The sequence below is a fragment of the Artibeus jamaicensis genome, unplaced genomic scaffold, assembly GCF_021234435.1.
Source record: "Artibeus jamaicensis isolate MK-2021 breed Jamaican fruit bat unplaced genomic scaffold, CSHL_Jam_final contig_1998, whole genome shotgun sequence".
NCBI classification, from domain to species: domain Eukaryota; kingdom Metazoa; phylum Chordata; class Mammalia; order Chiroptera; family Phyllostomidae; genus Artibeus; species Artibeus jamaicensis.
In genome coordinates this window covers 13,792,340-13,819,953 of record NW_026521407.1, presented here as the reverse complement: position 1 = coordinate 13,819,953, position 27,614 = coordinate 13,792,340, and the positions used below count along the sequence as shown (strand labels likewise).

Sequence of the window (27,614 nt, the reverse complement as noted above, 5' to 3'; positions counted from 1 at the left end):
TATCTGCAGAGGGCTGATTCCTATCACACAGTTTTTATCTGTGTATAAACTATACGTTTTTTCTTCTTATAAACCAACTTGGAAGAGTCCTCTGCTCTGTTTGTTTTTGACTGAGGGATAAATGTTCATGGAAAAGAAATTCATTCGGCAAATAGTTGGGTGTCTACTGTGTACCAAGCACTGTTCTCCTTAGTGAGGTCATAGTGGTAAATAAAAATTTCTCCTTTTGTGAAGCTTACATTCTTTCAAGATACTTTTGTATTAGCTTGATGCAATTAAGCTTCATGATTGGACGCACGGATCTAAATGAAGAGCCTACTTCTTCTAAAAATAACTGTCACAACAGATTTTGTCCTGCATTAGTTCTGGTAAAAGCCTTCAGAAAATTGCTGTACTTTGAACTCTTCATTAAATTAATTAGTAAGCCAAAAGTTAAAAGGATGACCAATTGACAAGATAAAAAAATGATGAGAGTTTGAGGTAAAAGTTTTGCAGCCCCCCTTTAATAAAGGTTTTATTCTAAAAATTACAGTGGATCATTCTAGTTTCTTTCCAAAATGTTCTAGATAAAATTCTCCAAAAGTTGGGTAGTGTGTGTTATAATTGGGGGCAAAGTCTAGAGGATTTAGCTTTTTTAAAACAAAATTTAAATCCTAATTTAAAAATTAGCTGGAACAAATTAGTTAAAACTAAAAATATTCATTAAGGGTCTTTAACCTTAGCTCTTCTTCACAGGGGAGATTGATTGAGACTTGTAGAATGTGAGCTGGAATGGTGATAGGAATAGCTAGACATTCCTATCCTGATGGCAGGGGGTGTCTTGCACTGTTAGGGGATACCTCTTCAGTGTCTGTTTCTGGGTTATTATAGCCTTACCAACAGTTTAGTGGGGATTTCCATATTTGAGAATAAGAGTCCCTTAGTAACATCTGATACTGGCACAATGGTAGTCATATTTGTTGCTTTATTTTAATTTTTTGTTGCTTTATTTTATATACATGCATAAATATGTGTGTTTTTATGTGCATATGTTTTATTAGCTCCCTATTACAAAATTACACTCCATAGACTTGAAAATGCCATTGATTGTAAGATCCAGCATTATTTTATGTGCCACTAACAAATGGTTTTAATTAAACTAAGATACAATATCAATTGTTAAGGTGCATTCTGATGTTGAAGATGTTAAGATATGAAAAAGTATGTCTTAGAATGGATGAAAAAGTGTTATCAATTCTGAGGAAACTTGGAAAATAAGAAAATACACCTTTCTCTGTACCTTTCTCTCAGTTTTACTGTGAATCTGAAAATACTCTAAAAACCAAAAAAACAAAACCCCAATTCAAAATTAACCCACTATGAACATTTGGTCATGTATTCTTCCACTATTTTTTTTTCTGTGCATATGGGACCCTGAGCATTTTCCTTCCTTCCTTCCTTCCTTCCTTCCTTCCTTCCTTCCTTCCTTCCTTCCTTCCTTCCTTCCTTCCTTCCTTCCTTCCTTCCTTCCTCCCTCCCTCCCTCCCTCCCTCCCTCCCTCCCTCCCTCCCACATTTTCACTGGCTACATTTTATTACCTTTCTTGGCTGATATTTTAATCATACATTTTATTAAAATTATATAGGCATACCTCAGAGATATTGCAGGTTTGGTTCTAAACCACTGCAGTAGAGTATCTCTCAATAAGGTGGGTTGTAATCTTTTTGCTGGTGGGGGGTCTTGCCTTCACTTTGTAAAAACCTGTAATCTGCAGTCACAGAGGTAAAAACATCTTTTAAAAAGATGTAAAAAAAAATGTAACAACATCTGTGATCTGCAATGAGGTACACCTGAATTAAAGCATGCCATAATAAACATCCTTACTTAAGTCACAGCATTAATACTTTTTTTTTTTTTATGTATATTTGAGAAGTTTTTTTGATAGTAATGCCTCAGTTTACTATCTCACAAGGTATGAGAGAAGAGTCTTCACTTTTGGTTCCAGCTTTATTCTTTAGCTCTTAACTCAGCAGTAATAATGGAGCAGTTTTGGGAAACATTCAAGTCTTAGATATTTCTGAATATCTGGAAAGTAGTTATTTTGAAATTTTGTGTATATATTGATTATTCAAGAGTTATATCATGCAGGGCATAACGTGTTAAGCCCCAGACTTGGAATTGGTGATAATTCTCTTGGTTCTAGTCCTAGTCTTGCTACCATATAGCTGTGTAACCTTGGAAATAAAAGTTACTGAACACTTCTGAACCTCATTTTCATGGTCTGTACATTAAATCATTGATTTATTGTGTCTTTGGTTCTCTTTCTTTGGTCTGAAAAGTAAGGAGATCTGACTGATAAGAAGCACTTAACAAAAAATTTGTATAAGAATCACCTATGGAAATTTATCAAAGGATACCTACCCAGGTCTGACATCCTCTCCTCAGAATCTCTGGGGAGAAGGGCTGGGTTTTTAAATAGCTCCCCTTGATTAAGTCCTAACATAAATCCTAAACTGAAAAAAATCAGTCTTGCTGATAAATCATTCTAGATTTTAATTTTTTTTCTTTGTCTGCAGTGTGGATATACAATGTCTATTAGTCACAAAATTGTGACAGGAAGGATATAAGTAGAATGGTAATCCCAGTAAGCAAGATATCAAGAAAATTAACAAGTTTATTAAATATATTTATACATTGGCTTTTGAAAACAAATGTGTTAGTTTCTTGGTGCTGCCATGTGAGATTTGCACAAGGTAGGGGATAAACATAAAACAAAAGTTTATATTCTTGTAGTTTTGTGGGCTAGAATTCTGAGACAGGGGAGGGCCATGCTCCTTCTGAAGATTCTGGGGAATTCTCCTTCAGCTCTTCCTAAACTCCTGGTAGTGCTGGTAATCCTGGTGGTCCTCGGTTTATGTTGCATCATCACTCCAGTTTCTGCTTCCATCTTCACATGACCATCTCTTCTCTCATCGTGTCTGTGTCTTATGAGGACAGTCAGTCATGTTGGAATTTAAGAGACCCCACTGAAGGACTCCTCTTAACTTGGTTACATCGGCAAAGTCCCTGTTTCCAAATAAGGTCACATTCATAGGTGCAAGTTTTGGAGAGGTATACTATTCCACCCAGTATAACAAATAAGCAATGGAATTTCCCCCAAAGGTATATTATCATGCATTTGGTCATGTATCTCTATATAAAAGAAGCCTGTGAACATGTATACTATGGATTTGCCAGGCTCTGTGTTAAGCATTTTACTGTTCTCATATTTAAAAATAAACAATTGGAGGGTCAAAGAGGTTGAATCCTTTGTTCATGGTCAAAACTACCAAATGAGTGCAGAGCTGAGACTTGAGTATCCAACTTTCTTGCTCAAGTTAGCAGTTGCTTTTAAGTGCTTGACTATTTGAGTTATAGAAACAGCAGGTTTTGCTCTGACTGGTGTGGCTCTGTTGGTTGAGCATCATCCTGTGAAGGGAAGGGTCACCGTTCCATTCCCAGTGGAGACACATGTCTGGGTTGTAGGTTCGGTCCCTATCCAGGGTATGGACCGAAGAGTGCCAGAGGCACCCGATTGATGTTTCTCTCCCTCTCTCTCTAAAAGTAAATAAATCTTTAAAAATTAATAAAGAAACAGCAGGTTTTTAACCCCCTGTATTTTTTAGTAAAGTGGGTTGGTGTTTGCTCATCCTTTTTAGTTGCTTTCATTCTTTTTTGGAATGAGGTACAGTATAAGGGATCTTTTGATTGGTTTCATATTCTATAGCGAACATAGATATTTTGGAGGAAGGGACGACAGTGTATGTATAGATCAATGCTAAATGCATCAGTATAGCAACTGAGCACATATTTAGAAAAACAGATTTGATTAAAATCAGTGGGCATTGAAAAGAACTCTGAACAGATCAGTGGAAATTCCATTCTTGTTGTAGAGGCCAGAAACCTTGACTAGGTTTCTTGTCTCCTTTCCCTCATATCCAAAAAGCACATTTACAGTGCTGATTGATTCTGTCTTCAAATGTATATATCCAGAATGCACAGTTGTTGGTATGGAAATATGATAGTTAATAAATGATAATACAAGAAAACTTGATGTTTCACAGTCACAACTGTAAACCTGCTTTTTCCCCACCCTGTACTTTCTGCTTTTCTGTTTACCATTCACTAGTCTTCACATCAACACAATAGCTAGATTGATCCTTATGAACCATAAAGGTCTGTTCCTCCTTATACTTGAAACTTTTCAATGAGTTCTCATTTAAGAATAAAAGCTAGAATACTCATGAGTTACAAGGCAGTACAAGATTAACTCTCTTTCCCACCTGTTCTGACTTAAGCTCCTACCTTGAACTCCACTCACTGAATTTCTTACAGTTCTTAAAATCATCAAGCTGGCTCCAACCTTGAAACTTTTGCATAAGTCTTCACCCAGATGTCCCCAAAGTTTATTCCCACCATCTCTCTCAAATATTTGTTCAAATACTACCTTCTCTGTGAAGTTTACCCTGACTGCCTAATAACTAGGTAGTGCTCGCTCCCATCTCTTAATACTCTCATTGTACTTTTTTTTTCTCTTTTAACACCTTCTAATGTACTACATAAAATGTACTTACTCTTATTGTTTATTGTCAGTCTTTGTCCCCCAGTGTTAAAATGTAGGCACTTGGAAGGATGAGTTTGGGCAGGGGGGCAGTAGGGAAGGGGTTTTGAGGAAGGCTGTGTGTGTCTCCTTTTGTGTTTCTAGCACCTAAAAAAATGTTGATGAATGGAAAAATGATGGCTGGATTTGCATGAACAAAAGAAAGAACAAGAGAGTAGACCAGCTTTTAGCCTGAGTTCTGCTATGGATTGGCCTATTGGCATGATCACCTCTGGTCCATAAAATGATAGAGAATAAATGGTCCCTACCAAATCTTCTAAAACTTTCCTAGGAGGGTGTTTTTGAAGTCTCAGGTGTTTTTTTTAGAAGTTACTTGGTAGTTTATGGGAAATTTTTTCCCTGTGGAAACATTTGTTGTATTCTTACCTAAAAAAATTGATGGAGTAACTTTATAATTAATTTAGGCTCCTGGTTATATTTAATATAAACTTGATGGTTTCTTCTTCAAGGGAAATATTTTTTAACATAAAAACTTAAAAAAGTCTTTTACACATTTTCTTTCTTGGTATGTGATTCCAAGAAAGAAAATGTGGGGGTGGGATATTAAAATATATTCGTGGGGTTTTTTTTTCTTCAAGAGTGTACCATTAGTTAACATTTAAAACAGCAAATTGAGGCAACAATATATGAAATAATTTGGCCCAAAGTTCTTCTCTGGAAATGAGATTTAAATACACAGAATGTAAGATACAATCATAGTGCTTTAGGAATTTTGGCAAGATGAAGAAAGCAAGTGGGAGGCTAGTTAACCCTAGGACATTTTCTTGAAAAGAGGTGGGACTTGGATTTGACAAGCTTGTTGGAAGGACACATGACATTTTGGATAAATTTAAGAAAGGGACAGAATCAATATGAACAAAGAAAGAACAGGTACTATTATAACCTTTCATTGCATTTAGGTACATAATACTTTATAATAACCCCCCACCTCTCAACAGCAACTTTACATGTACATTCAAACATTTTCTAGGAGATGAGATTGATATAACTGTAACAATAATTGGAGAAAGTTGGAAATAGATAAATAAGGTAGGGATAGATTGTGTGGGACTCTGAATGTCAAGATGAGTTTGGGTTTTATACAGGAAATGGGGAGGTGGTTTTAGGCTCTTAAGCATGGAAGGTGTTGAATGCAATTTTGAGAAGGGAATTGTGTACAAGATAAGCTGCTTTTTACAAATAGTTTTTACTTTGAAATAGTAAAGCTGATGCGGTGTTATTTAATGCTTATGATTGAGGCAAGAAAATGTTTAGCAGCAGTTCTTTCAGTCAGAGAAAGTTCATTTTAAAGGCTAGGCCAAATGTTTCTTGCTTAAGTTAATGACCTTTCCCTCTTAGGAGTCTGCACATCATTTCTGTGCAGGCTAGGTATGGTCTTATTCCAGAATAGTTAAGTGTTGTTTCTCTCGCTTTCAGGGGGGGAAAAAGATGTTTTACTTCTTTTTTCTTTTAACTAAGGTAAAAAAAAAAGTTGTTATCCTTTCTTACTGTCCCCATCCAACCCTTTTCATTTCTTTGCATGCCCTATTTCATAGCTATTTTTTGAGTTAGAAAGGCCACTGGAGATGGATCATTTGGTTCATTGGCTTACAAGAACCTATGTTACAGTGCCCTTAGGGAGCCCACATTGATACAGTCCAAATCTCTAGGTCCTGGAATCTGTATTTTAGGATATTATCTGGAAGATTCTGATCAGCAAGACTGATTGATTTTTTTCAGTTTAGGATTTATGTTAGGACTTAATCAAGGGGAGCTATTTAAAAACCCAGCCCTTCTCCCCAGAGATTCTGAGGAGAGGATGTCAGACCTGGGTAGGTATCCTTTGATAAATTTCCATAGGTGATTCTTATACAAATTTTTTGTTAAGTGCTTCTTATCAGTCAGATCTCCTTACTTTTCAGACCAAAGAAAGAGAACCAAAGACACAAAGCTCTAGTCACTCCAGTCTTTATTTTACAATGTCGTAACTGATTTTGGTCACTTTTACTTGAATTCATGGGGTATTTATATGTGTATGTGTTAGTTTGTTTGTTTTGCATAGTAAGCTAACTTCTGCCTTTACCAAACTGGCCCATGCTGATTATGGATAGGATTTGTGGGTTGCGTAAATTTCTTCTTACATTTTTAAATTTTACTGGGTTGAATGTAAGACCTGAATTCAAATGGTCAGTCAGGAAACTAATCTGGAGTAATATTTATGATTATGAGGAACAGATGCCTTTGGAACAGGTCCGCCCCTCCCCCAACAGTTCTTGGTTTCCTAATATATTACTGAGACTGCTCTGCTCTACCTTTGTTTCATCCAGTAGTTTCGGTTGCTTGTCATTTGTTTTAACTCATCATTTGTAATTTTAGCGCTTTCAGTTTGGTAATCTTTAAGTCACATGAGTGATCAAGTAAACTAAAAAGGCTGCATTGCTGCTCTTAAAAGCAATATAGTCTAGTTGGTAATGTAGTGTAAAAATACCATATAGTTGGATAAAGAATCCAGATCTAAAAGATGCTAAACGGTACTTTTAATATTACTCACTTGTGCTGTTTTTCTGTGTGTCCTGTAGGGGTTGATAGTTCTTGGAGAGGTGCCTCCTCCAGAGCACTCAACAGTAGACTTACTTCTTCCACTTAGTTCTGAGATGAAGACAGATCATGGGAATGACAAATTGGTAAGTATAGACACAGAAAAGGGGAAATGACTGCACACTTAGGGTGTAGCCTGAGCACACAGTTTATTCTGTTAGAAAAAGATCCTGGCAGAAGGGTACTGTATTCTCATTTATCACTTGGCATTTAAAGATCTGCATTGCTGGGTGGGGCAGTTCACAGCTCCTTCTATAATTCAGTGGCTGGCCTGAAGAATTCAAAAGCAGTGCCTAACTCTAATGACAACACAGCCAGAGGACTGTGGCATTATGGAGTATTACTGGGAATCAAGAGAACACATCGTTCTGGCACTTTCTTTGACTTTGACAAATAAGGTAACTTTTCTGGGCCACACTATAAAATCAAAAGGTTGGACTAGAGGTTTTACTCAAAGATATTAAAAGTGCTTTTTTTTGAGTTACTCCCTTTAATTCTATAATGAGGATAATGCTGACATTTTCTATAATCTTCTGATCCTATTTCAACACCAAGGTTAATTTCTTTTTCTTCTGATTCCCAAAAGCACTTTTTTGTTTCTTTCACTTTTTTACTTCCCCTGAAGGTCACTGGCTTTTATGAATATTTGCATTTCTTGATTTAAGTGATTTGATTTTTTTAAAGATTTTATTTATTTTAATCTTTAGAGGGGAAAGGAAGGAGAGAGGGAGAGACGTATCAGTGTATGGCTGCCTCTTGTGCGTCCCCTGCTGGGAACTGGCCTGTACCCCAGGCATGTGCCCCGACTGGGAATCAAACTGCAGTTGTTTGGTTTGCAGGCCTGTGCTCAGTCCACTGAGCGACACCAGCCAGGGCTAGGTGATTTCTTAGAAATTCCAAAGTCCCGTGACAGTTGTTTGGGAAGCCAGTAAGCGTTGATGTTGACTCTGCACATCAGCAAAGTTTGTTATCTTTTATCATTATCATAGTAGGAACTCATATGATATTGTGGAAATTAACTTTTGTAATGAGAAAGCTTAAGGAAAGCCAGCCATTGTTGATGCTAGGTGTAAATGCTAAGACATTAAGAGATTAATGGTTCTTCACTGGAAAGTAGTTTTAAATAAATTAAAGAGCAGAATGCTGAGTTTTGCCACTATTCAGTCTATAGACTTTTTAAGTCATCTGGGCAGCTATTCCAGTGATTGCTCTAGCCCAGATAAAATTTGTTGTAAGTGAGACAGCCAGAACACATTAGTAAGTTGGAAGGTTAGCTGGTACTAGTTGTACAATAATTATAGGAAACATGAGATTGATATAGGAATTCATGTATGATTGAGAATAAATTTATATATTGTATTTGTGTACAGTATTTACAGATTCCAAAATTTTTCTGGTAATCTTCTGTATTCATGTTTTTCTGATAGTTTCTTGTTCTCAGTATTTGTGGAGGGTAGGGCATAATAGTCTCATTGTGTTACTGATTCTCATTGTTATATTTAAATACATTCACATACGTTCACATACATGCTTCACTCATGGACTTGTCCCTTTACCTACCTACCATTCACTTGTATGTACATAACCCATATTAGATTGTAAAATTTTGAACATGAGGACCATCTTTACCATTGTGCTGACCACAGTAGTTTCTGATTCACTAAAGTGGATAAGTATGAAAACAAGTATACCTTATCACTATGTCGCGAAGGAGAGGTTAATCTTCAGAAAGTGTCTTCCTGAAGGAAACTACGTCAAACAGAAGGCAGTATGTTTCCATTGTTTACTGTAGCAATTTCAATCAGTGTCACAAGAATCTTTTTTTATTTTCCTTATGTATTTTTAGAGAGGAGGGAGAAAGAGAAGGGAAGAAACATCAGTGTGCAAGAGACACCTTGATCGGGAATTGAACTGGTGACTTCTCGATTCACAGGCCAGCACTCATTGCACTGAGCCACACCAACCAGGGCGTGCTGCAAGAATTTTTAAAACATGCAGTACTTTACTTTTTGGTCAGGGGCACTGACCTCTTTTCCCTTAGGTTGTCAGTTAAAAAACTGATAACAGCCAATGCAACGATAACCATCCAGTGTGAATAAATAAAAATTACACCTTTTTTTGTCACATGAGCAAAAAATACATTTTTTTGGTATGCCGCAAAATTTTAGTAATTAGTTGATGTGTGCAATGAGATGAAAAATTTTGAAAATCACTGGTTTATTGTATTGGTGGGTGGGCCGCAAAGCATGTATTACTTAAAAGACATTAAGCAACTTAAAGGTACTTCATTTTTTTAAATGTCAGATACTTGCATAATGTGTATCATATGTTAATTACTGGGCAAAGTTTTTTATTGTAGGGGGGCACTATCTAATTTTAACTTTTTGTTACCCAGCAGCTTTTTTTGAAAAGTGATTTGTACCTTCTCAATTTTGCTTTTAAAAAATCTTAACGTCACATTTGGGAGGGGCAGTTGTAAATTTTCATATATTTAACTACTCTGTTCTCCATTTTTTCCCAAAATAGATGTGTTTATTGACCCCCTCACTCCAATTTGAAGAATGGTTGTTTTAAAATAGTTATATCAGACATACTTTTTGTTTTGTTATGTTTATTTTCCTTTCTGAAACTCACTGAGATTAACAAAAATTTTTTTTCAACTGTCAAAATATAGTTTCAAGAGGTAAGACATAATTCTCAATAAAATTCATAATAACTGATTAAGGTGGGAATGTTGGCATAACTGGTAACAATATCTTGATACCAGATACTGGTTATATGTAGTCATTGAAAGGAAGAGAGTAGTCCAGCTGCTGCCCTGGCTGGTGTGGCTCAGTGGATTGGGTGCAGGCCTATGAACCAAAAGGTCAGCAGTTCAATTCCCAGTCAAGGCACATGCCTGAGTTGAGGGCTAGGCTCCCTGATTGGGGGCGTGCAAGAGGCAACTGATTGTATTTCTCTCACACATTAATGTTTCTTTCCCTCTCTTCCTCCCTCCCTTCCCTTCTCTTCTCTCTGTAAATAAATAAAATTTTCAAAAAAAAAGAAGGAAGAGTTCTGTAATGATATTACTCAGTAGCATACAAACTTCATTATTGCCCGACAGACTAATAGAGCCATAACCTTTGGAGTTATATTTTTTGCTAGACACAAATCAATTTTAGCTTGTTAATGTTCTTTATTTTATTTTATTTCTTTATTTTTATTTTTAATGACCGAAACAAAAAAAAGATCTAAAACCACAGCTTCTGGAAGAACCATTTGTTCTTGCCGGTCTTATACCTCTCTTCAAACTTGACCTTGGCCTCCCATCAGGCCTTGTGTTTCAGAGCAGAGTCTCTGAAGTTGTCCTTGTTGATGACAGTTTTGTCCAAGAGGCTATCCACAGAGTATCTTGTGGGCATGAGGTGATTGTAGTTACAAACTTTCACAAAGGACTTGATCTTAGACCTCTTGGCAATTTCCTTCTTGCCCATGGCAGCTGTCACTTTGCAGGAATGGTGGTCAATTCCAGCCACAGAGCATTGCTGTAGGGGCGGTCTGATGTACCATCATCAATGTTCTTCATGATGACCGCTTTGCGTCCGGAGTAGTGTCCAGCCAGGACCAGCACCACCTTCCTGGGTTTCGTAAACTTGCCCATTTTGACAGTAGCCACTGGGGCCTACAGCAGAAAGGAAAGAACCACGCTTTAGCTAATCTTTCACACACACACACACCCCTTTGAAAATTATTTATTAGAGAGGAAGGGAATGAGAAAGAGGGAGAGAAACATTACAACCTCTAACTGGAGACCTGACCTGGCCCGCAACCCCAGGCATGTGCCCTGACTGGGAATTGAACAGGCGACCCTTTGGTTCCCAGGCTGGCAGTCGATCCACTGAGCCATACCAGTCAGGGCAAGTGTTCCAAAGATGAACGTCTAACTTAAGGCATCTGGGCACTATTCAGTTATAAATAGCAAATAAAACAAAGTTACTGTAAATAATTTAAAGAGTCAGGTGACCTTCAGGTGGGCTTTTTAGATGTTTCGTGTTAACACCGAATCCAAATTGAATGCCTTTTTTCTTTAAAAAATTTTTTTTTGATTTTAGATTTTATTTATCTTTGGGGGGGGAGGAGAGAGGGAGAGAAATATCAATGTATGGTTGCCTCTTGTGCATTCCCTGCTGGGAACTAGCCTGCAACCCAGGCATGTGCCCTGACTGGGAATCAAACCACGATCCTTTGTTTCGCAGACCCGCGCTCAATCTACTGAGCTACTCCAGCCAGGGCTGAATGCCTTTTTTCTTTTTAAACGGAACCTATTACATATCTGCTTTTGTTATGAGCGCAGTACAAATACTGCTGAAACTAGGTTATTCTAATGGGGCCCGACCTGAGTTCAAAAACATTGGATGCATGGGTGGGCCTTTTTTGAGCCACTGAGACAAGCAAGCAGTATTCCCTGAGATGGGGAGGTGGGTTCTGTTTTTATACCACAGAGTAGTGGGGAGAGGAAGGGAAAGTCCAAGGAAGAACTCCTAGGGAAATGCTCTTTATTATTTTTTTTTAACTCTTTCAGTCTGACTTTTAACTCAAAGGCAGTTTGAAAGGTGCGAGTAGGTAGAGGAGAGAAACTAAGAGCCTCTGGCTTTGTAGCTGCCACTAAATTATGCACTAATAAATTCTGATAATGAAATAATACCTCTTCTGAACAAAGAGGGTGTGTTTTCTGAAAAGAAAGAGGGAATGTGAAAAGTCTTTGAGGATTGTTCTGAAACATGCCCTTTACCTCTTCCTCCACCTTCTTCTTCCCTCACTTCAATAAATCATAGTCCCATTTATCCCAATTAAGAAACAGTCATGAGCAAAAAGAGCTAACTTGGAACCTATGTGTGTTACTAGGTATGTGAAGAATGCATTTAAAAAGTACCAAAGAAAGTCGGCAGAATTTCAGATAAAAAATATTCTCAGAGATGAGAGCTTCATCAGTCCCTGTGCACAGGGTATCTGGAACTTACCCAGTGATCCACACTATAATTGGCTTGTATAGCTAGAAATTGAGGGAGAGGATAGTGACAGAGTCTTTGGTGGTAGGAAAGATGTTAGCCCCACAATCTATATAAATCCCTCTAGGATCTTAATCCAAGTCCTGAACTGCACATACTTAGGGAAGATTTGATAGAGCTTAGTAGAAAACAACAGTTGGTAGGCTGGAATAGTTGAGTAGAGAATTTAGTCTACCCAGTGCAAGGAAGATCAAAATTTGAAGTTTGAATACCAACAAGACTTGGTAAATACCTTGGGCCTTACCTCGATACCAAAGAAGATTGATCCCTACTTTAGAACTTAAAAGACTTCCCTGGGACTAAGGAACTCACTTAGAAAATTAAGAAGAAATCTAAAATAGATTCTAGGATGTTTCTGTGAAAGCACAAAACCAGTTTCACAAAATCAATATTTAGTTGGTTTCTATCCAATTATAAATTTGCCTGTTAGAACAAAAATTAATTCAGGAAGATTAACTGAAATATATATATTGACTGAACTTGAATTCAGTTAATATATATTTCTACAATATATCATTCACAATATCTATGTATAATAAACGTTCATTAAGGCAAAGTCCTGGCTGGTATAGCTCAGTGGATTGAGCACGGGCCTGCGAACCAGACAGTTGCGGTTCGATTCCCAGTCAGGGCACATGCCTGGGTTGCAGACCAGTTCCCTGCAGGCCAGTTCCCAGCAGGGGACGCACGAAAGGCAACCATACATTGATGTTTCTCTCCCTCTCTTCTTCCCTTTTCCTCTAAAGATAAATAAATAAAATATTTTTTAAAATTCATTAAGGCATATCAATAAATAACAAAAGCTTTTTTTTTTAAAGACACCCCCCCCCAAAAAAAAAAATCAGTAAATAAGAAAATATGCCATTAGATGAGAAATGGTAGTCAATAGAAACTGGTATTAAAATGATTCAGAAATTGGAATTAGGATGTAAAGACTTAAAAGCAGCTAATAAAAGTACGTTGGAAAATTTCAAGTAAAAGATAGAAAGTAAATACTATGGGGGGATCTCAGAGATGAAAACTAAAGAACTAAATGGAATTTGTAGAACAAAAATTGTAGAATTAAAAAGTTCAGTATCCAAATATATTTACTGTATTTAAGAGCAGATTGAAAGCTACATAAGAAAGGGTCAGTGAACATGACAGAAGGTCAGTAGAAATTATTCAGCCCAAAGAATGGAACACTGAATGTAGAAATGTTCAGGAATGAACATAGTCCTGGGAAACCGTGAGTATGTATAGGTTGAGTGTGTCAAAAGGAGGAGAGAGAAAATAGTACAGAAAAAATTTTTTTGAGGAAATAAGGATTAGACATTTGAATAAGGTTCATTTACAGATTCAAGAAATTTAGAGAGGGGACTTCCGCCAAGATGGAGGCATAGGTGGATGTGCTGTGCCTTCTCACACAACCAAGTTTAGAGACAACTAAATATTAGCAACAGAAAACACAGCCAGAACATGGAAAATTGAACTTTTCGGAAGTCTGTTAACAACAAATTCTTCAGCCTGACCTTGGTAAGGGGCGAAACCAGTGGCTGGTGAAGCGAGATTGCACAGGAGGTCTCGGTCAGCCGGACTCAGGTGCGGAATCCAGACGCTCGGAATCCAGGCGCAGGGTTGGACCTAGTGATCGACCGAGCGAGCCACCAGGCAAGCGACCGCGGGGGAGACAGCGGGGGAGCGGTGCTGCGTGTTGACTGTGGTCGCGCATTTGCGCGTGGGTGGACAGGCGAGGGAGTGGGCGGTTGGACCAGGGCCTGGCGGGTCCCGAGGCAGGCGGCAGTAGAGGGCGCCGCCATTTCCCTGCTCTGACCCCACCTCCACATACAGCATCATAACCCAGCGACTCTGAGTGGCCCGGCCCAGGGGAACCACCTAAGGCGCTGCTCCTCATCCAGAGGGGGGTCGCCATTTCCCCGCTCTGACCACGCCCCCACATACAGCGTCACAACCCAGCGACCTGGGAGTCCAAGGCGCCGCTTCTCACACTTAAAGGGCCAGAACAGACCAAAAATGTTGCAAGATCTCAAAGCCCCAGAGCCCATAGATCTGAGCGATGAAGAGATAGCAAAACTCGCAGACGCACAGTTTAAAACACTGGTCATCAGGAACCTCACAGAATTGGTTGATTATACCCACAAATTAGACAAATATATGAAGGCGAAACTAATTGAAATGAATGGAATTGCACAGGACACCAATAGCAATGAAAAGGAAACTGGGACTCAAATCAATGGAGTGGACCAGAAGAAAGCAAATAATGGCCAAACAGAAAAGAGTCAAGAAACAAGAATTCAAAGAAATGAGGAGAGTCTTAGGAACCTCCAGGACATCTTTAAACGCTCCAACATCCGAATTATAGGGGTACCAGAAGGGGGAAAGGCACAGCCACCAGTGGAAAACTTATTTGAACAAATAATAAAGGAGAATTTCCCCAATCTGGCAAAGGAAATAGACTTCCAAGAAATCCAGGAAGCTCAGAGAGTCCCAAAGAAGTTGGACCCAAGAAGGAACACACCAAGGCACATCATCATTACATTAGCCAAGATTAAAATGAAGGAGAGAATCCTAGGAGCAGCAAGAGCTAAGGGGACAGTCACCTACAAAGGAGTCCCCATCAGACTGTCAGCGGATTTCTCAAAAGAGACCTTACAGGCAAGAAGGGGCTGGAAAGAGGTATTCCAAGTCATGAAATCCAAAAACCTACAACCAAGATTGCTCTATCCAGCAAAACTTTCATTTAGAATGGAAGGACAGATAAGGTGCTTCTCAGATAAGATCAAATTCAAGGAGTTCATCATCACCAAGCCCTTATTATATGAAATGTTAAAGGGACTTATCGAAGAAAAAGAAGTTAAAGAAACATGAACAGTGAAAGGACAACAAATTTACAGTTATTAACAACCACACCTAAAACGAAAGCAAAGTAAAAGGACAGCTAGATCAGGAGTGGAAACATAGAAATGAAGATCTCAAGGAGGGTTAGCAACAGGGGAATGGGAGGAGGAGAAGGGGGAAGAAGGTACAGAAAATAAGTAGCATAGACAGTAGATAGAAAATAGATGGGGGGGCAAGAATAGCATGGGAAATATAGAATCTAAAGGAATTGAGACACATGGTTATAAACTAAAGGGGGGGTAATGGTGGGGGGGTAGGGTGGAGGGGAATGAAGGGGGGAATAGAACAACTGTAACAGCATAATCAATAAAAAAAATTTAAAAAAAAAGAAATTTAGAGAATAGTAAATAGGAGAAACTGTTAAAAAGTGGTGAAAATTAGGTGAAGAAAATCTTGGAAGTAACCAGAGGGGAGAAGAAAGATACATTTCCTGGAACAGAGAACATTAGTAAGGATTGGTAACTTCTTATCAGAAACAGTGGAATGAGATATTTAAAATGGGAGGATTGTTACCCAACATTCTGTAACAGCAAAAACATGTTTTCTTTAAAAATTAAGGCAGTCATTTTCAGATAAAGAAAAGCTGAGGAGAAAATTTGTTGGCGGAATTTCCACTTAAACAGATTCCTTTAGATTACAGACAAATAACATCAATTGGAAACTCAGAGCTATGGGGATTAAAAGCAAATGATATATTTTTATGAAGAGTAAGCATAGGAAGCTATTATGCATATATTAATGTCAGTAAAATAGTTTTTAAGATTAAAAAAGGCGTTACCAGAGGTAAATAAGGCATTTTACAGTGATAAAGAGATCAGTTAATAAAGAAGACGGTCATAAAGGTGGATGCTTCAAACACACAAAGCACAAAAATAAACGCAGCTAGAAGAATACAGATTTATAATCATCTTTGGAAAGTTTAGCACTTCTCACTCATTGATGGAATGACTAAAAAAAAAAAATCCATGGGGAGGTAAGAGATCCAAACAAGGATCTGTTCTACCCATCTAGATGGAATAGATTTTTCAATTTAACCATACCTTTTGGAGCATAAATGTTAATGTATTGATTTTTTTAAATGAAGACTTTATGTGTTTAGAGCAGTTTAAGGCTATCAGCAAAATTGAGGGGAAGATATAGAAATTTCGCACATATTTTCTGCCCCATACATGTACTCTCTCCCTCCCATTGTCAGCATTTTCCCCCAGAATTCTACATTTGTTACAGTAGGCACATCACAATCACCCAAAGTTCATGGTTTACACTACATCACTTTAGTATTGAATTTCCTTCCTTCCATCCATCCATCCGTCTGTCCGTCTCTTTTCTTTAAGATTTTATTTACTTTTTAGAGAGAGGGGAAGGGAGGGTGAAAGAGGGAGAGAAACATCAGTCGGTTGCCTCTCATACGTGCTCCAACCAGAAAAAGAACCTGCAACTCAGGCATGTGCCCTGACCAGGAATCAATCTGGTGACCTTTTGCTTTTGCAGGATGAGGCCTAACCACCTGAGCCACACTGGTCAGGGTGGTGTTGAATTTTCATAACACATCTTCCCTCGTCCCTCAGGGGTCTTGGGTTAGAGTGTGGCTCTGTTCCTACCTCTTTAGGGTTGGTAATTATTAAAGAAGTGTAATGTGTTTATAACAAGGTTCAGTCCGCAATAAACACTTGGTAGAATCTCACTGATGTTCCAGACTACACTGTGTGTCTAGGAAGCACCTATCATCAGAAACCCAGTTATCTTACCTTAAAGCTTTGGATTCATTCCATAGGCATGCAGTAGAATTTAGGGATAACTGTCAGTTCTTTTAGTAGGGGGTGGGGTCAGGAAAAGTAGCTTCGTAGGAAGGATGTACTTAAGCTGTATCCTGTGGAATCGTTTGAAGGATGGTGTTGGGAGTGAGTTTATGCAGGGAGGGTACTGTGTGTATAATATAAAAACAGCTTGAAAGAGCTTGGCATTGACTGCAAAAATTATGATGGAGTTTTGGATGATTGGGACAGTTCATAAAGAATTTTGTTTTCATCTTAATGAGTTTATACTTTATGCCATAGGTGACAGGAAGCTGTAGGCTAATACTAGATTTGTATATGAAAATTTCCTTTTTTATTAATGATGCATAAATATTTCTTTGTTCTTTTTAAAAACTTTTAAAAATTATTTTAAACTTATTAAGTTATAAAAGTAGTACAGAGTCCCCACATAGGCTTCTCCCAGCTTTCCCATATTGTGTAACAGCTTGCATAATATTGTATAACGATCAAAATTGGGAATTAACATTGATACAAGCCTATACAGATTTTATTTGAATTTCAGTCTTTCTCACTAATGTTCCTATTTGGCTCAAAACCCCTCATTGTTTTTAGCTGTCATCTAAGCTATCATCTTAGCTATCACTAAGTCTTCTCCAATCCGTGAGAGTTCCTTGGTCCTTGTCTTTTATGACCTTGGCACAAGTTATTTTGGTCAGTTATTTTGTATGATGTTTCTCAATTTGGAGTTGCTCGGTGTTTTCTCATTATTAGAGGTTATGCATTTTTTGTAGTAATACCACAGAAGTGATAACTGTGCTTCTCACTACACCATATTGGAGATATATGATGTTGGAAGTGGTAGCCTTTTTGGGTACCTGCCAGGTTTTTTCACTATGGAATTAGTATTTTTCTCTTTGTAATGAATGACTGTCATGAAGATACTGTGTAATATTGTGTTGCTCATTATACTTTAATCCAGTTATATCATCCACAGGAGGTTTTTGCCTGCAACCATTATTACTGTCATGTTTATTAAATGGTGATTTTCTACTTTCTACATACATTAACTAGAATTCTGTTAGGAAGAGCTGTCTTTTCTCCCTTGTTTGTTTGTTTATGTAGTCATTCAATTGTTCATATCAGAATGGATTTGTGGATTTTTATTTTATGGATTATCTACTACTATTATTATTTATTCAGTTGCTCCCATTGCATCAGCCTTTGGCATTGGGACTTCCTTTAGATGGGCTGCTATGTCCTTTCTCTGTTGCCTGCTGCCTGCCTTCTCTCCTTCCCTCCTTCCCTCCTTCCCTCCTTCCCTATAGATTGATTGATTGATCGATTGCATTCCCTTCCTGGCACACCAAGATGTTTAGGTTCATTTTGTATTTTACCTGCTCCAGCCTTTGGTTCCTTTTTTTTTTTTCTTCAGGGTTTTGAAAACAAGATCCATATCCTTAGTTGTGTTTATTGCTACTTGGTATCAGACAAAGCTAGGAAATAATATGTGTACGCTAGCACACATATACATACATATCCTCTTTTCTTACTGATACTTACCTGTTCAATCCTGGTATCCCATAAATTCTTTCATAATTGCCAACTCATACCCCTGTGAGAAATGTATTTTCTGACCGGAATACAATATTGTGTGCAGTATGTTAGCCCTGTGGCATACAGTCAGAATACTGTTTTCTGATGTTATACTTAGGTTAGTGCTTTTCTTTCTCATAACTTTCATTGTGAATGTCATTGTTTTGTAATAGTTACATTCTTGCGTTACCACAGTGTTCTACTTTTTGTGCCCCCTTCACAAAATAACAGCAATCGCACAGTAGTTGATCTCTGTTACTTATTTTTCAAGTATGAGAAACGTTACTATAGTTCAAAGATTCTGGGCTAGCCAAAGGCTATCATTCCTACTACCTCGTTCCCATTTCCCCTTCTTTCCATCCTGTTCCCACCTTCTGTAGACAGTCAATTCCATAACTTTGTGGATTATCCTTCCTATATTTCTTTTGAAGACTGGATTTGAAATTGAGGAGGTTTATTTTGTTTTAGGAAAAGCATTACTTCTGTGGCTTTCAACAAATGACTCCATTATTTGTGTTTGTTTCTATTTGTAAAATAAACCTTGCTCTTTTAACCTTTGTGGATGTGATGGGGATAACAAGTGAAGGGCTAGGGTTTTCTCAGAAGAAAAGCATGCTAAAAATGTAAGCTTTTGATTTTTCTTTTTAAACAATCCTAGGTATAATCTTCCTACTATTGATTAAGCAGAAGCAACTTTCTTCTTGAAGTTTTGTAGTCACCAGGGACTGATGAGTGAATGGTGCATGGGCCCATTGAGAGTTTTGAGATAGAAAGTGAAGGGATAAATAGTGGCTGAGGAATATTTGATCCACAGTATTAAAAAACACTGACCAATCAGGACTTCTAAAATAAATTAATTTTTGGATAAATTGAGTGATAAAAATGTATAAGACTGTGTTTGCAATGACTGTTTCTTAAGATTCCGAATGTGCCTGGCTGGTGTTGCTCAGTGGATTGAGTGTGGGCCTGCAAACCAAAGGATCACGGTTCGATTCCTAGTAGGGGACCCACGAGAGGCAACCATACATTGATATTTCTCTCCTCTCCTTCCCTTCCCCTCTAAAGATAAGTAAATAAAATCTTTAAAAAATAAAAAGATTCAGCCCTGGCTGGGGTAGCTCAGTGAATTGAGTTCGATTCCCAGTCAGGGCACATGCCTGGTTGCAGGCCAGTTCCCAGCTGGGGACTCACGAGAAGCAACTATACATTGGTATTTCTCTCTTCCTCTCCTTCCCTTCCTCTCTAAAGTAAATAAATAAAATCTTTTAAAAAAAATTAAAAGATTCCAAGTGTGTATTTTCAGTGATGTTGGTAACATAAATACTAGATTTTAGTAGCCTTTGGTCTTGGAACATTATTATGTTGATTGTGAAAATTTTAAAAATGAATAATTAAAAACTGTCTTCAGATAAACATTATCTAAATATAAAGGAAATTTCCTGACCCATCTGGCTTAGTTGGTTGGGTATCATGCTGTACATTGAAAGGTCTCCAGTTCGACTCCTGGTAAGGGAACATGCCTGGGCTGCAGGCCCGTCTCCAGTTAGCGCACGTGCAGTGGGCAGCTGGTCGGTGTTTCTGCCCTCTCTTCCCCCCTCCCTTCCTGTCTCTAAAAATAAATTAATTAATTAGTTAATTAATTAAATGTAAAGAAAACTGCAGAATAGTTTTACCTTTGTAATACTATTTTTGTCTTGTCATTATCTATGTGTATATATATTCTTAGTCACCACAAATTGTATTTAAAATATTTGAATTTAGCCGTGTGTTATTTTTTAATCTTTTATCTTTAAATATTTCATTAGCATAAAGGAAGAAGAAATGTCTTTTATGATTTTTTTATATTCTTATTTGGTGTGGTCACAACTTATAACTGTGCCTCATATGTTACAGATTTATTTAGGTTCTTGGTATCAATTGCAATGACCAGCTTTGTGTATAAGATTGTAGGGGATGTGTTAATCGAGATTTTTTTTTAGGATTGAGTAAAATACTTTGTCAGAGGATGTGGACATTTTTATAACTCTTGCTACTTAATATCACATTACTTACAAGAGGAAATTAGTATAGCATTGAAGGCAATGAGTGTGCATACCAATTTATCATAATTTTGGCATCACTAACTAATGTAATTATTCAGGATATTTGTAATACCTAACTAGAGGTTACAGGGTATCTAAGAAGGAAGAAAGGACAATTTCCCAAGGTTCATTCATTATTAATATACTGGTATGTCATACGTGTTTATTCACTACTTTGATATAACTTTCTGGATAATTTGTATTAAAAAATTTTAATTAGCTTCCCAGTCTCTTGTCCTTTCTTGCTACTTGTCTACGTCTGCTCTCAGGGCTACAAATCTTTTGTCATCCCTTCATCCTACCCCCCATCTTGGATGAAAAGATCAGAAAAGAAATTTGAGTAATAATACAGGTAAATAGAGTTTCGGCCTCAAAATTTGGCTTTTACACTGGTTGCAGGAAAGAGAACTTCAGAATATGCCCTGCCCCGGGTAATTTTGAGTGTATGGTGACAAGGATCCACAGTCATTTTTTGGTTTTCCAACAAATCCCAGAGCCAAGGGATAATTGCATCTGTAGCTTTATTGCCTATACCTTGGAGACTCCATATGATTGACATTTCATGGATGATCCTATCCCTTCTGAGCCTACTAAAAATGTAATTTATTTTGAAATAATGAAATTAAAACTTTCCAGCCCTAGCTGGTGTGGCTCAGTAAATTGAGTGCTGGCCTGTGCTGGTTTGATTCCCTGTCAGGGCCAGGGAATGGGCCAGGTCCCTGGTTGGAGGGCAGGGGAGAGGCAACCAACCATGTATCTCCCCACATATCAATGTTTTTCTCTCTCCCTTCCCATCTCAAAAATAAATAAATAAAATCTTTTTTAAAAAGAAATTAAAACATCACAGATTCTTTCCCCCTTCCCTTTTTTCATTTTACTGTATTCTAAACATATTTGATTTGTATGATTTCAAATAGGGCAGGTCACACTACCTGGTAGCATTAGGCATTCATTAAGATTTTATTAGGTTTTTTTAATATATTTTATTGATTATGCTGTTACAGTTGTCCCATTCCCCCCTTCATTCCCCTCCACCTTGCAACACCCCCTCCCACCCACAGTCATCCCCCCCCTTTAGTTCATATCTATGTGTCATAAGTTCTTTAGCTTCTACATTTCCCATACTATTCTGGCCCTCCCCGTCTATTTTCTGCCTATTGTCTCTGCTATTTATTCTCTGTATCTTTCCCCCCTCTCTTTTTCCCATTCCCCTATTGCTAACCCTCCATGTGATCTCCATTTCTGTGGTTCTGTTTCTGTTCTAGTAGTTTGCTTAGTTTGCTTTTGTTTTAGGTGTGGTTGTTAGTAACTATGAGTTTGCTATCCTTTCACTGTTCATATTTTTATCTTCTTTTTCTTAGATAAGTCTCTTTAACACTTCATGTAATAAGCGTTTGGTGATGATGAACTCCTTGAACTTGACCTTATCTGAGAAGCACTTTATCTGCCCTTCCATTCTAAATGAAAGCTTTGCTGCATAGAGCAATCTTGGATGTAGGTCCTTGCCTTTCATGACTTGGAATACTTCTTTCCAGCCCCTTCTTGTCTGCAAGGTCTCTTTTGAGAAATCCGCTGACAGTCTGATGGGAACTCCTTTGTGGGTAACTGTCCCCTTATGTCTTGCTGCTTCTAGGATTCTCTCCTTCGTTTTAATCTTGGCTAATGTAATGATGATGTGCCTTGGTGTGTTCCTCCTTGTCCACCTTCTCTGGGACTCTCTGAGCTTCCTGGACTTCCTGGAAGTCTATTTCCTTTGCCAGATTGGGGAAGTTCTCCTTCACTAATTTGTTCAAATAAGTTTTCCACTTGTCGCTCTTCCTCTTCCCCTTCTGGTACCCTTATAATTTGGATGTTGGAATGGTTAAAGATGTCCTGAAGGTTCCTGAGCCTGTCATTTTTTTTGAATTCTTGTTTCTTCATTCTTTTCTGTTTGGTTGATCGTTTCTTCCTTCTGGTCCACTCCATTGATTTTTTAGTCCCAGTTTCCTTCCCATTGCTATTGGTTCCCTGTGCATTTTTCTTCATTTTCCTTAGTGTAGCCTTTGTTTTTTCATCTAATTTGCGACCATATTCAACCAATTCTGTGAGCATCCTGATCACCAGTGCTTTGAACTGTGCATCTGATAGGTTGGCTATCTCTTGGTCACTTAGTTATATGACTTCTGGAGCTTTCATCTGTTTTTCTGTTTCGGTCATTTTTGGGGTTTGGTCGTGCCTGTTATGTACGAGGTGCGGAGCCTTAGGTGTTCACCAGGTCAGGGTAATAACCCTGTCCCTGGGTTGTGACAATTATGTGGGGGCAGGGTGTGAGAGGGAACAATGGTGCTTGCTCTGCTCTCTCTCGGATTTCAGTTCTTTTCTACTGCCGCTTCCCACAAGCAGATTGGGCCTTTCTGGTGCTGGTTCCTGGCTGGGCGGGCTCGTGCACGTTCTAGGACCCTGTGGGTCTCTCCAACGAACTCTCCTGTGAGGCTGAGAGTCTCTCCCGGCACCTCAACCCCCACAAGTGTTTTCAGTCAGTGCTTTTAGGTTTATTTCCCATCTCTGGGGCCCTGGGTTGTGCGGTCTGTCTCACTGCCCATTTTCATTTGGTTTATCTGCATGTGAATGTGTGACCACAGTCAGCCAGCCACCTTGCGGCCTCACTGGGTTTGCTCGTTGACTACCCTTGCCCAGGATCTGCCAGCCACTGCTTTTTTCTGCTGCGACCCATCTCTGCTGGCCACCGACTCCGCCCCTCTTACTGGTCTGGATGAATGGTTGTCAGACTTCATACAGTTCGGTTTTGTCAGTTCTGGTTGTTTTTTTGTTTCTAAATTTTTGTTTTCCTTAGTTTTGGTTGCGTGAGGAGGCACAGTGTGTCTACCTATGCCTCCATCTTGGCCGGAAGTTCCTCAAGATTTTATTAATTTTTAACATAGAAGTAAACATGTAATATTGAACAAATTATGGCTTTCTAGAAAGAGGCTTCCTATATACACTGAGTTTGAGAATTAAGCACATTTAAAATTCCTTATTTGTCTCAGTACCAAACTTATATATTCTTCATATATTCTTCTTAAATTTTAGTTGAAGATCTGGTTATTTACTATGTAATTGTTTTGCTAAGCTTCTGTTCTATTGAATCATTTAGGCCCTTCCCTCTCAGTAGGCACTTACTACATTTAGTCTGCTAAATATTTTGGTTCCACACTCCCTTCTCCCCAGGCAAAAGCTAATTAATTGTTTTCTTTTTCTTCAGTCATACAAGTTTTGTTTTTCAGGTTGGTCATCAGAAATTTGTAGGTATTTTATTTAAAGTGCAGTAGTGCTGTTTTTCAGACTGGGTGCTGTTAAATGTTGGTGATAGTGTATTGTTTTTCTTCTTATTCAGACTGAGTCTGTTTCCCAGCCACTGGAAAACCATGGTCCCTCTGGTCATCCTTCAGAGTCCTTATCTACCAAATCATGTGGAGCATTGAGACCTGTGAATGGAGTTATTAACAGGTGAGTTTACCTCTTGTACTTATTATACACTCACAGTTAGGTTTGTAAAAGATGAGTTTGGAGCTCCTAGTTATTCCTAGCTAGGACTAACCCTGGTTTAAAGGTGCAAAAACCTCATCACTTAATAATACTGTGGGTGTCTTCCACTGTAGTGACAATGTTTTAATTAGCATGCCAGTGTATTTCCCTTTCACTTACGGAGGCCTAAAATTGACTTATTGTGGTGAAATATGAAAGGTCCTACAATTATTATGAGTCATTGTATTTGTAGAATTTTCTCAGAAGTGTTTACATAAACTCCTCTACTCTGGAACACATTAAATACATGAAGGCTATGTTTTGTAAATCTGTATTTATGGAAGTTTAAAGAATCCTCTACAAATGAAAAATATATGCATTTCCCTTAAAGTTGAGTTCCATAGGAGAACTGATTCTTAGTCAGGCAGCTCATTAACATTTGCAAAATTCATTGTTTTTTTAATTAATGTTTCTGTTGTAGAAGAGAACTTACTTGATCATTAGAGCCTGAGTTCACTTATTGACTTAAGCACTTTGCAGGCATGATAGAGGTAATGTCCACCAAGAGCCTTACAAATAGAAACAGGCACTGCCACACATAGTTAGATTAGCAGACATGAGCATCAGGACATGTTTGCTAATCTTGTTCTGCTCCAGAACACTTATTTTTGTCTGTGAACATTTGCAAAAAGCGGGTTGAACCAGCTTTGTTTCCTTGAGTCTTCTGAGAATTGAATATTCTTCCTTCCTCTTGTGTAGTCTTCAACCCGTCTTGGCAGACCACATGCCAGGTGACAGCTCTGATGCTGAGGAACAATTACATAAAAAGCAGCGACTGAATCTAGTTTCTTCATCAACTGATGGCACCTGTGTGGCAGCCCGAACACGTCCTGTACTGAGCTGTAAGAAACGGAGGCTTGTTCGACCCAACAGTATCGTTCCTCTTTCTAAGAAGGTCAGTACCAGTGAGACTTGGTCATTGTTAAACCATGAGCCAGATGCCCAGATAGAGGTATCAGTCTTTTGCCAACTTTAGTTCATTTAACTAATGTTTTCTGAACTTGCTAACCACCGAGATTTCCTGGGGGATATAAAAAATACTAAGCTCCTTAACTGTGTTTCCCAGAGATTCTGATTCTCTTGCTCTGGAGTGTGGCCTGATAATTTTGTTTTTAACAAAAAACTCCTAGGTGCCTCTTAAGCCAGGTTTGGAAACCATTGGCTTAGCATTTTAGTAAAAATGGGAGAGTAAGTTCAAATGCTGCCATCAGCATTGTGAAGAACAGTGGTGTGCCTTCTCACTTGGTATTATCATCACCAAAAATGGAAATGTAGAGTGCTTTCCTTTAAGAATTTCCATTAAAATTTATAAATTGGTGTTAGTAAATGAATGTTTACTAACCTCACAGAAAATGGAGATTAATTCACAACCACAGGAAACTAGCAGATTTGAATTTATTCCAAAACTAATTAAATAATACTCCAGTAAAATCAATGTCATGTAGTGGTTAAGATAATTAACTTTGAAGAGGGTAAACTCGGGTTTGAAGTATGGCACTGCTACTTAGTAAGTTTGTGATTTGGGGCAAGCTAACACCTCTTCCCAACACTGCCATCCCCTGCTCCACCCCCAGGCTCTGAGATCTCACAGGGTTGTTGGAGAGTTAAATGAAGTATATGTAACTTGCTTATGGGGTGTCTGGCTCATAAGTTAGTAGTACAAAGTGGCTGTTACTGTTATCAGTTGTTCACTTATCTAAAAATATTTATTGAGCTTCCTACAATGAGCTAGCTGGATCTGTTCTGTGTACTGGGAATATACTAAACAAAAAGACAAAAACCTCGTGAAATAATCTGTTGCATGAGACAGAAAATAAAACAATAAATGAAGTATACATGTGACCCCCAATGTTAAGTGCTGAGGGGAAAATGCAGCAGAGGAAAGGAATGAGGCCCATCTGGTTGCTCAGATGGAATAAAGCCTGGAGGCATTCCAAGGTTTACAGATAAGAAAGATAAGGAAGAGACTTAAAGGAAGGCATGGAGTGATTAGTGAAGTAGAAGGAAAACTAAGGGAGTGTGGTATGTGGAAGGCAAATGAAGAAAGTGTTCTTCAGCCCTGGCTGGAGCCCAGTTGTAGCTGTGTGGGCGGTGTCATCACGTTATCCTGCAGACTGGAAGGTTGCAGGTTTGATCCCTGCCCTGGTTGGGGTGTGTATAGGTGGCAACCAGTAGATGTTTCTCTCTCTCAAAGCAATGAACAAAGGTCCCAGGGCTTGTTTGTTTGTTTGTTTTTTAAGTGTTTTTCAGAGAGGAAGGAATGATCAATCATCTGTTACATATTGCAAACAGGTCAAGTTAGATAAAGACTGAGCATTGATCATTGTATTTGGTGGGGGCCAAGGTTGTTGGAGACCAATGTAGCAGTTTTATTAGGGGGAGGAACTGAGGAAGGAGGGAACTGAGGAAACCATCATAGATAACACTATCAAAGAATGTTTCTGTAAAGGTGAGCAGAGAGATAGCATGTTTGAAGGGGAAATCTTAAGATAGAACTATTCCAGTATGTTTGCTGATGAAAAAAACTAATGACAAGAGAGGGGAGAGGAAGAGAATTGTCGGAACCATTAGTATTTGGATAGTGGCTTTTCAGTGTTTGGTTTACTTTGTTATAGTATGTGTTTAGTGTTGCTGTGATTTTTTTTTTTAAGGAAAAGTATTAAAAGTGAAAATTAACTGCCAGCCTGTATATTTCTCTCTTATTTATTCCTCAGACTACCTGAAATACCAAAATACCAGAAAAGAAAAGAATAAGATAATTTGGCAGGTTTCTCATTGACATTTGAAGGTACATATACATTTTTTAAAAGATATTTGAGGCAAGGAGGAGACATACAAAGCCTACTCTAAAGACCCTTCGATTCTAGTACCAGTTGCTAAAACAATCATTCTAACAGATGCAGAAGTAAGCTGCATTGGAAATAAGACAAAGAAATAAATTTAGTTTGGGAAATAAACCATTTGCTGGTTATAGCAGAAATACTGGAGTTCTGCCAAAATTGGAGACAAGGGCATTCTCTCTATCTTGATTGCTCAACAATATGAGGGATTTTCACTGTTGAGCAGACATCTTGCCTTTTATCATCATCTTGAGGTGTTTGATTTGCCAAGTAAATTTATTCAGCTTTTTTTTTTTTTTTTTTTTTAAAGTACCCACTATGTTCCAGGTCATCTGAGTTTCATTGGTGAACAAAAGTCATTGTCCTCATGTAGTTTCCTTTCTGGTGGCAGGGCTAGATAGCAGAGAAGTTAACAGATAAGTCATTTTCTAATACTGGTAAATGGCAGTGAGTTCACATTTACTGTAATAAGATTTGTTTTCAAGTTTCTAAAGAAAAAATCTTAATGAGAACTATTTGTTCCCTGATTAATTCACACTACTTTTGTAATTTATTTCCCCCTCACCCTCCCAAAAAAGGTGGGTGCTATTATAATTACCAGAGTTTAGAATGTA

General features: G+C 38.1%; 1 protein-coding gene and 1 pseudogene across 4 annotated transcripts in view; one reads left to right on the top strand and one right to left on the bottom strand.

Annotated features, from left to right (window-relative positions):
- Positions 1 to 27,614, top strand: part of KANSL1 (KAT8 regulatory NSL complex subunit 1) — a 160,916-nt gene that overhangs the window by 104,747 nt on the left and 28,555 nt on the right. For all 4 annotated transcript variants that reach the window (XM_037163683.2, XM_037163681.2, XM_037163684.2 and 1 more), the window contains 3 exons: positions 7,198 to 7,302; positions 23,970 to 24,082; positions 24,860 to 25,055. In XM_037163683.2, the coding sequence (XP_037019578.2) occupies positions 7,198 to 7,302; positions 23,970 to 24,082; positions 24,860 to 25,055 (414 nt within the window). The remainder of the gene's footprint in view (positions 1 to 7,197; positions 7,303 to 23,969; positions 24,083 to 24,859; positions 25,056 to 27,614) is intronic.
- Positions 10,450 to 10,859, bottom strand: LOC119062620 (60S ribosomal protein L27-like; annotated as a pseudogene).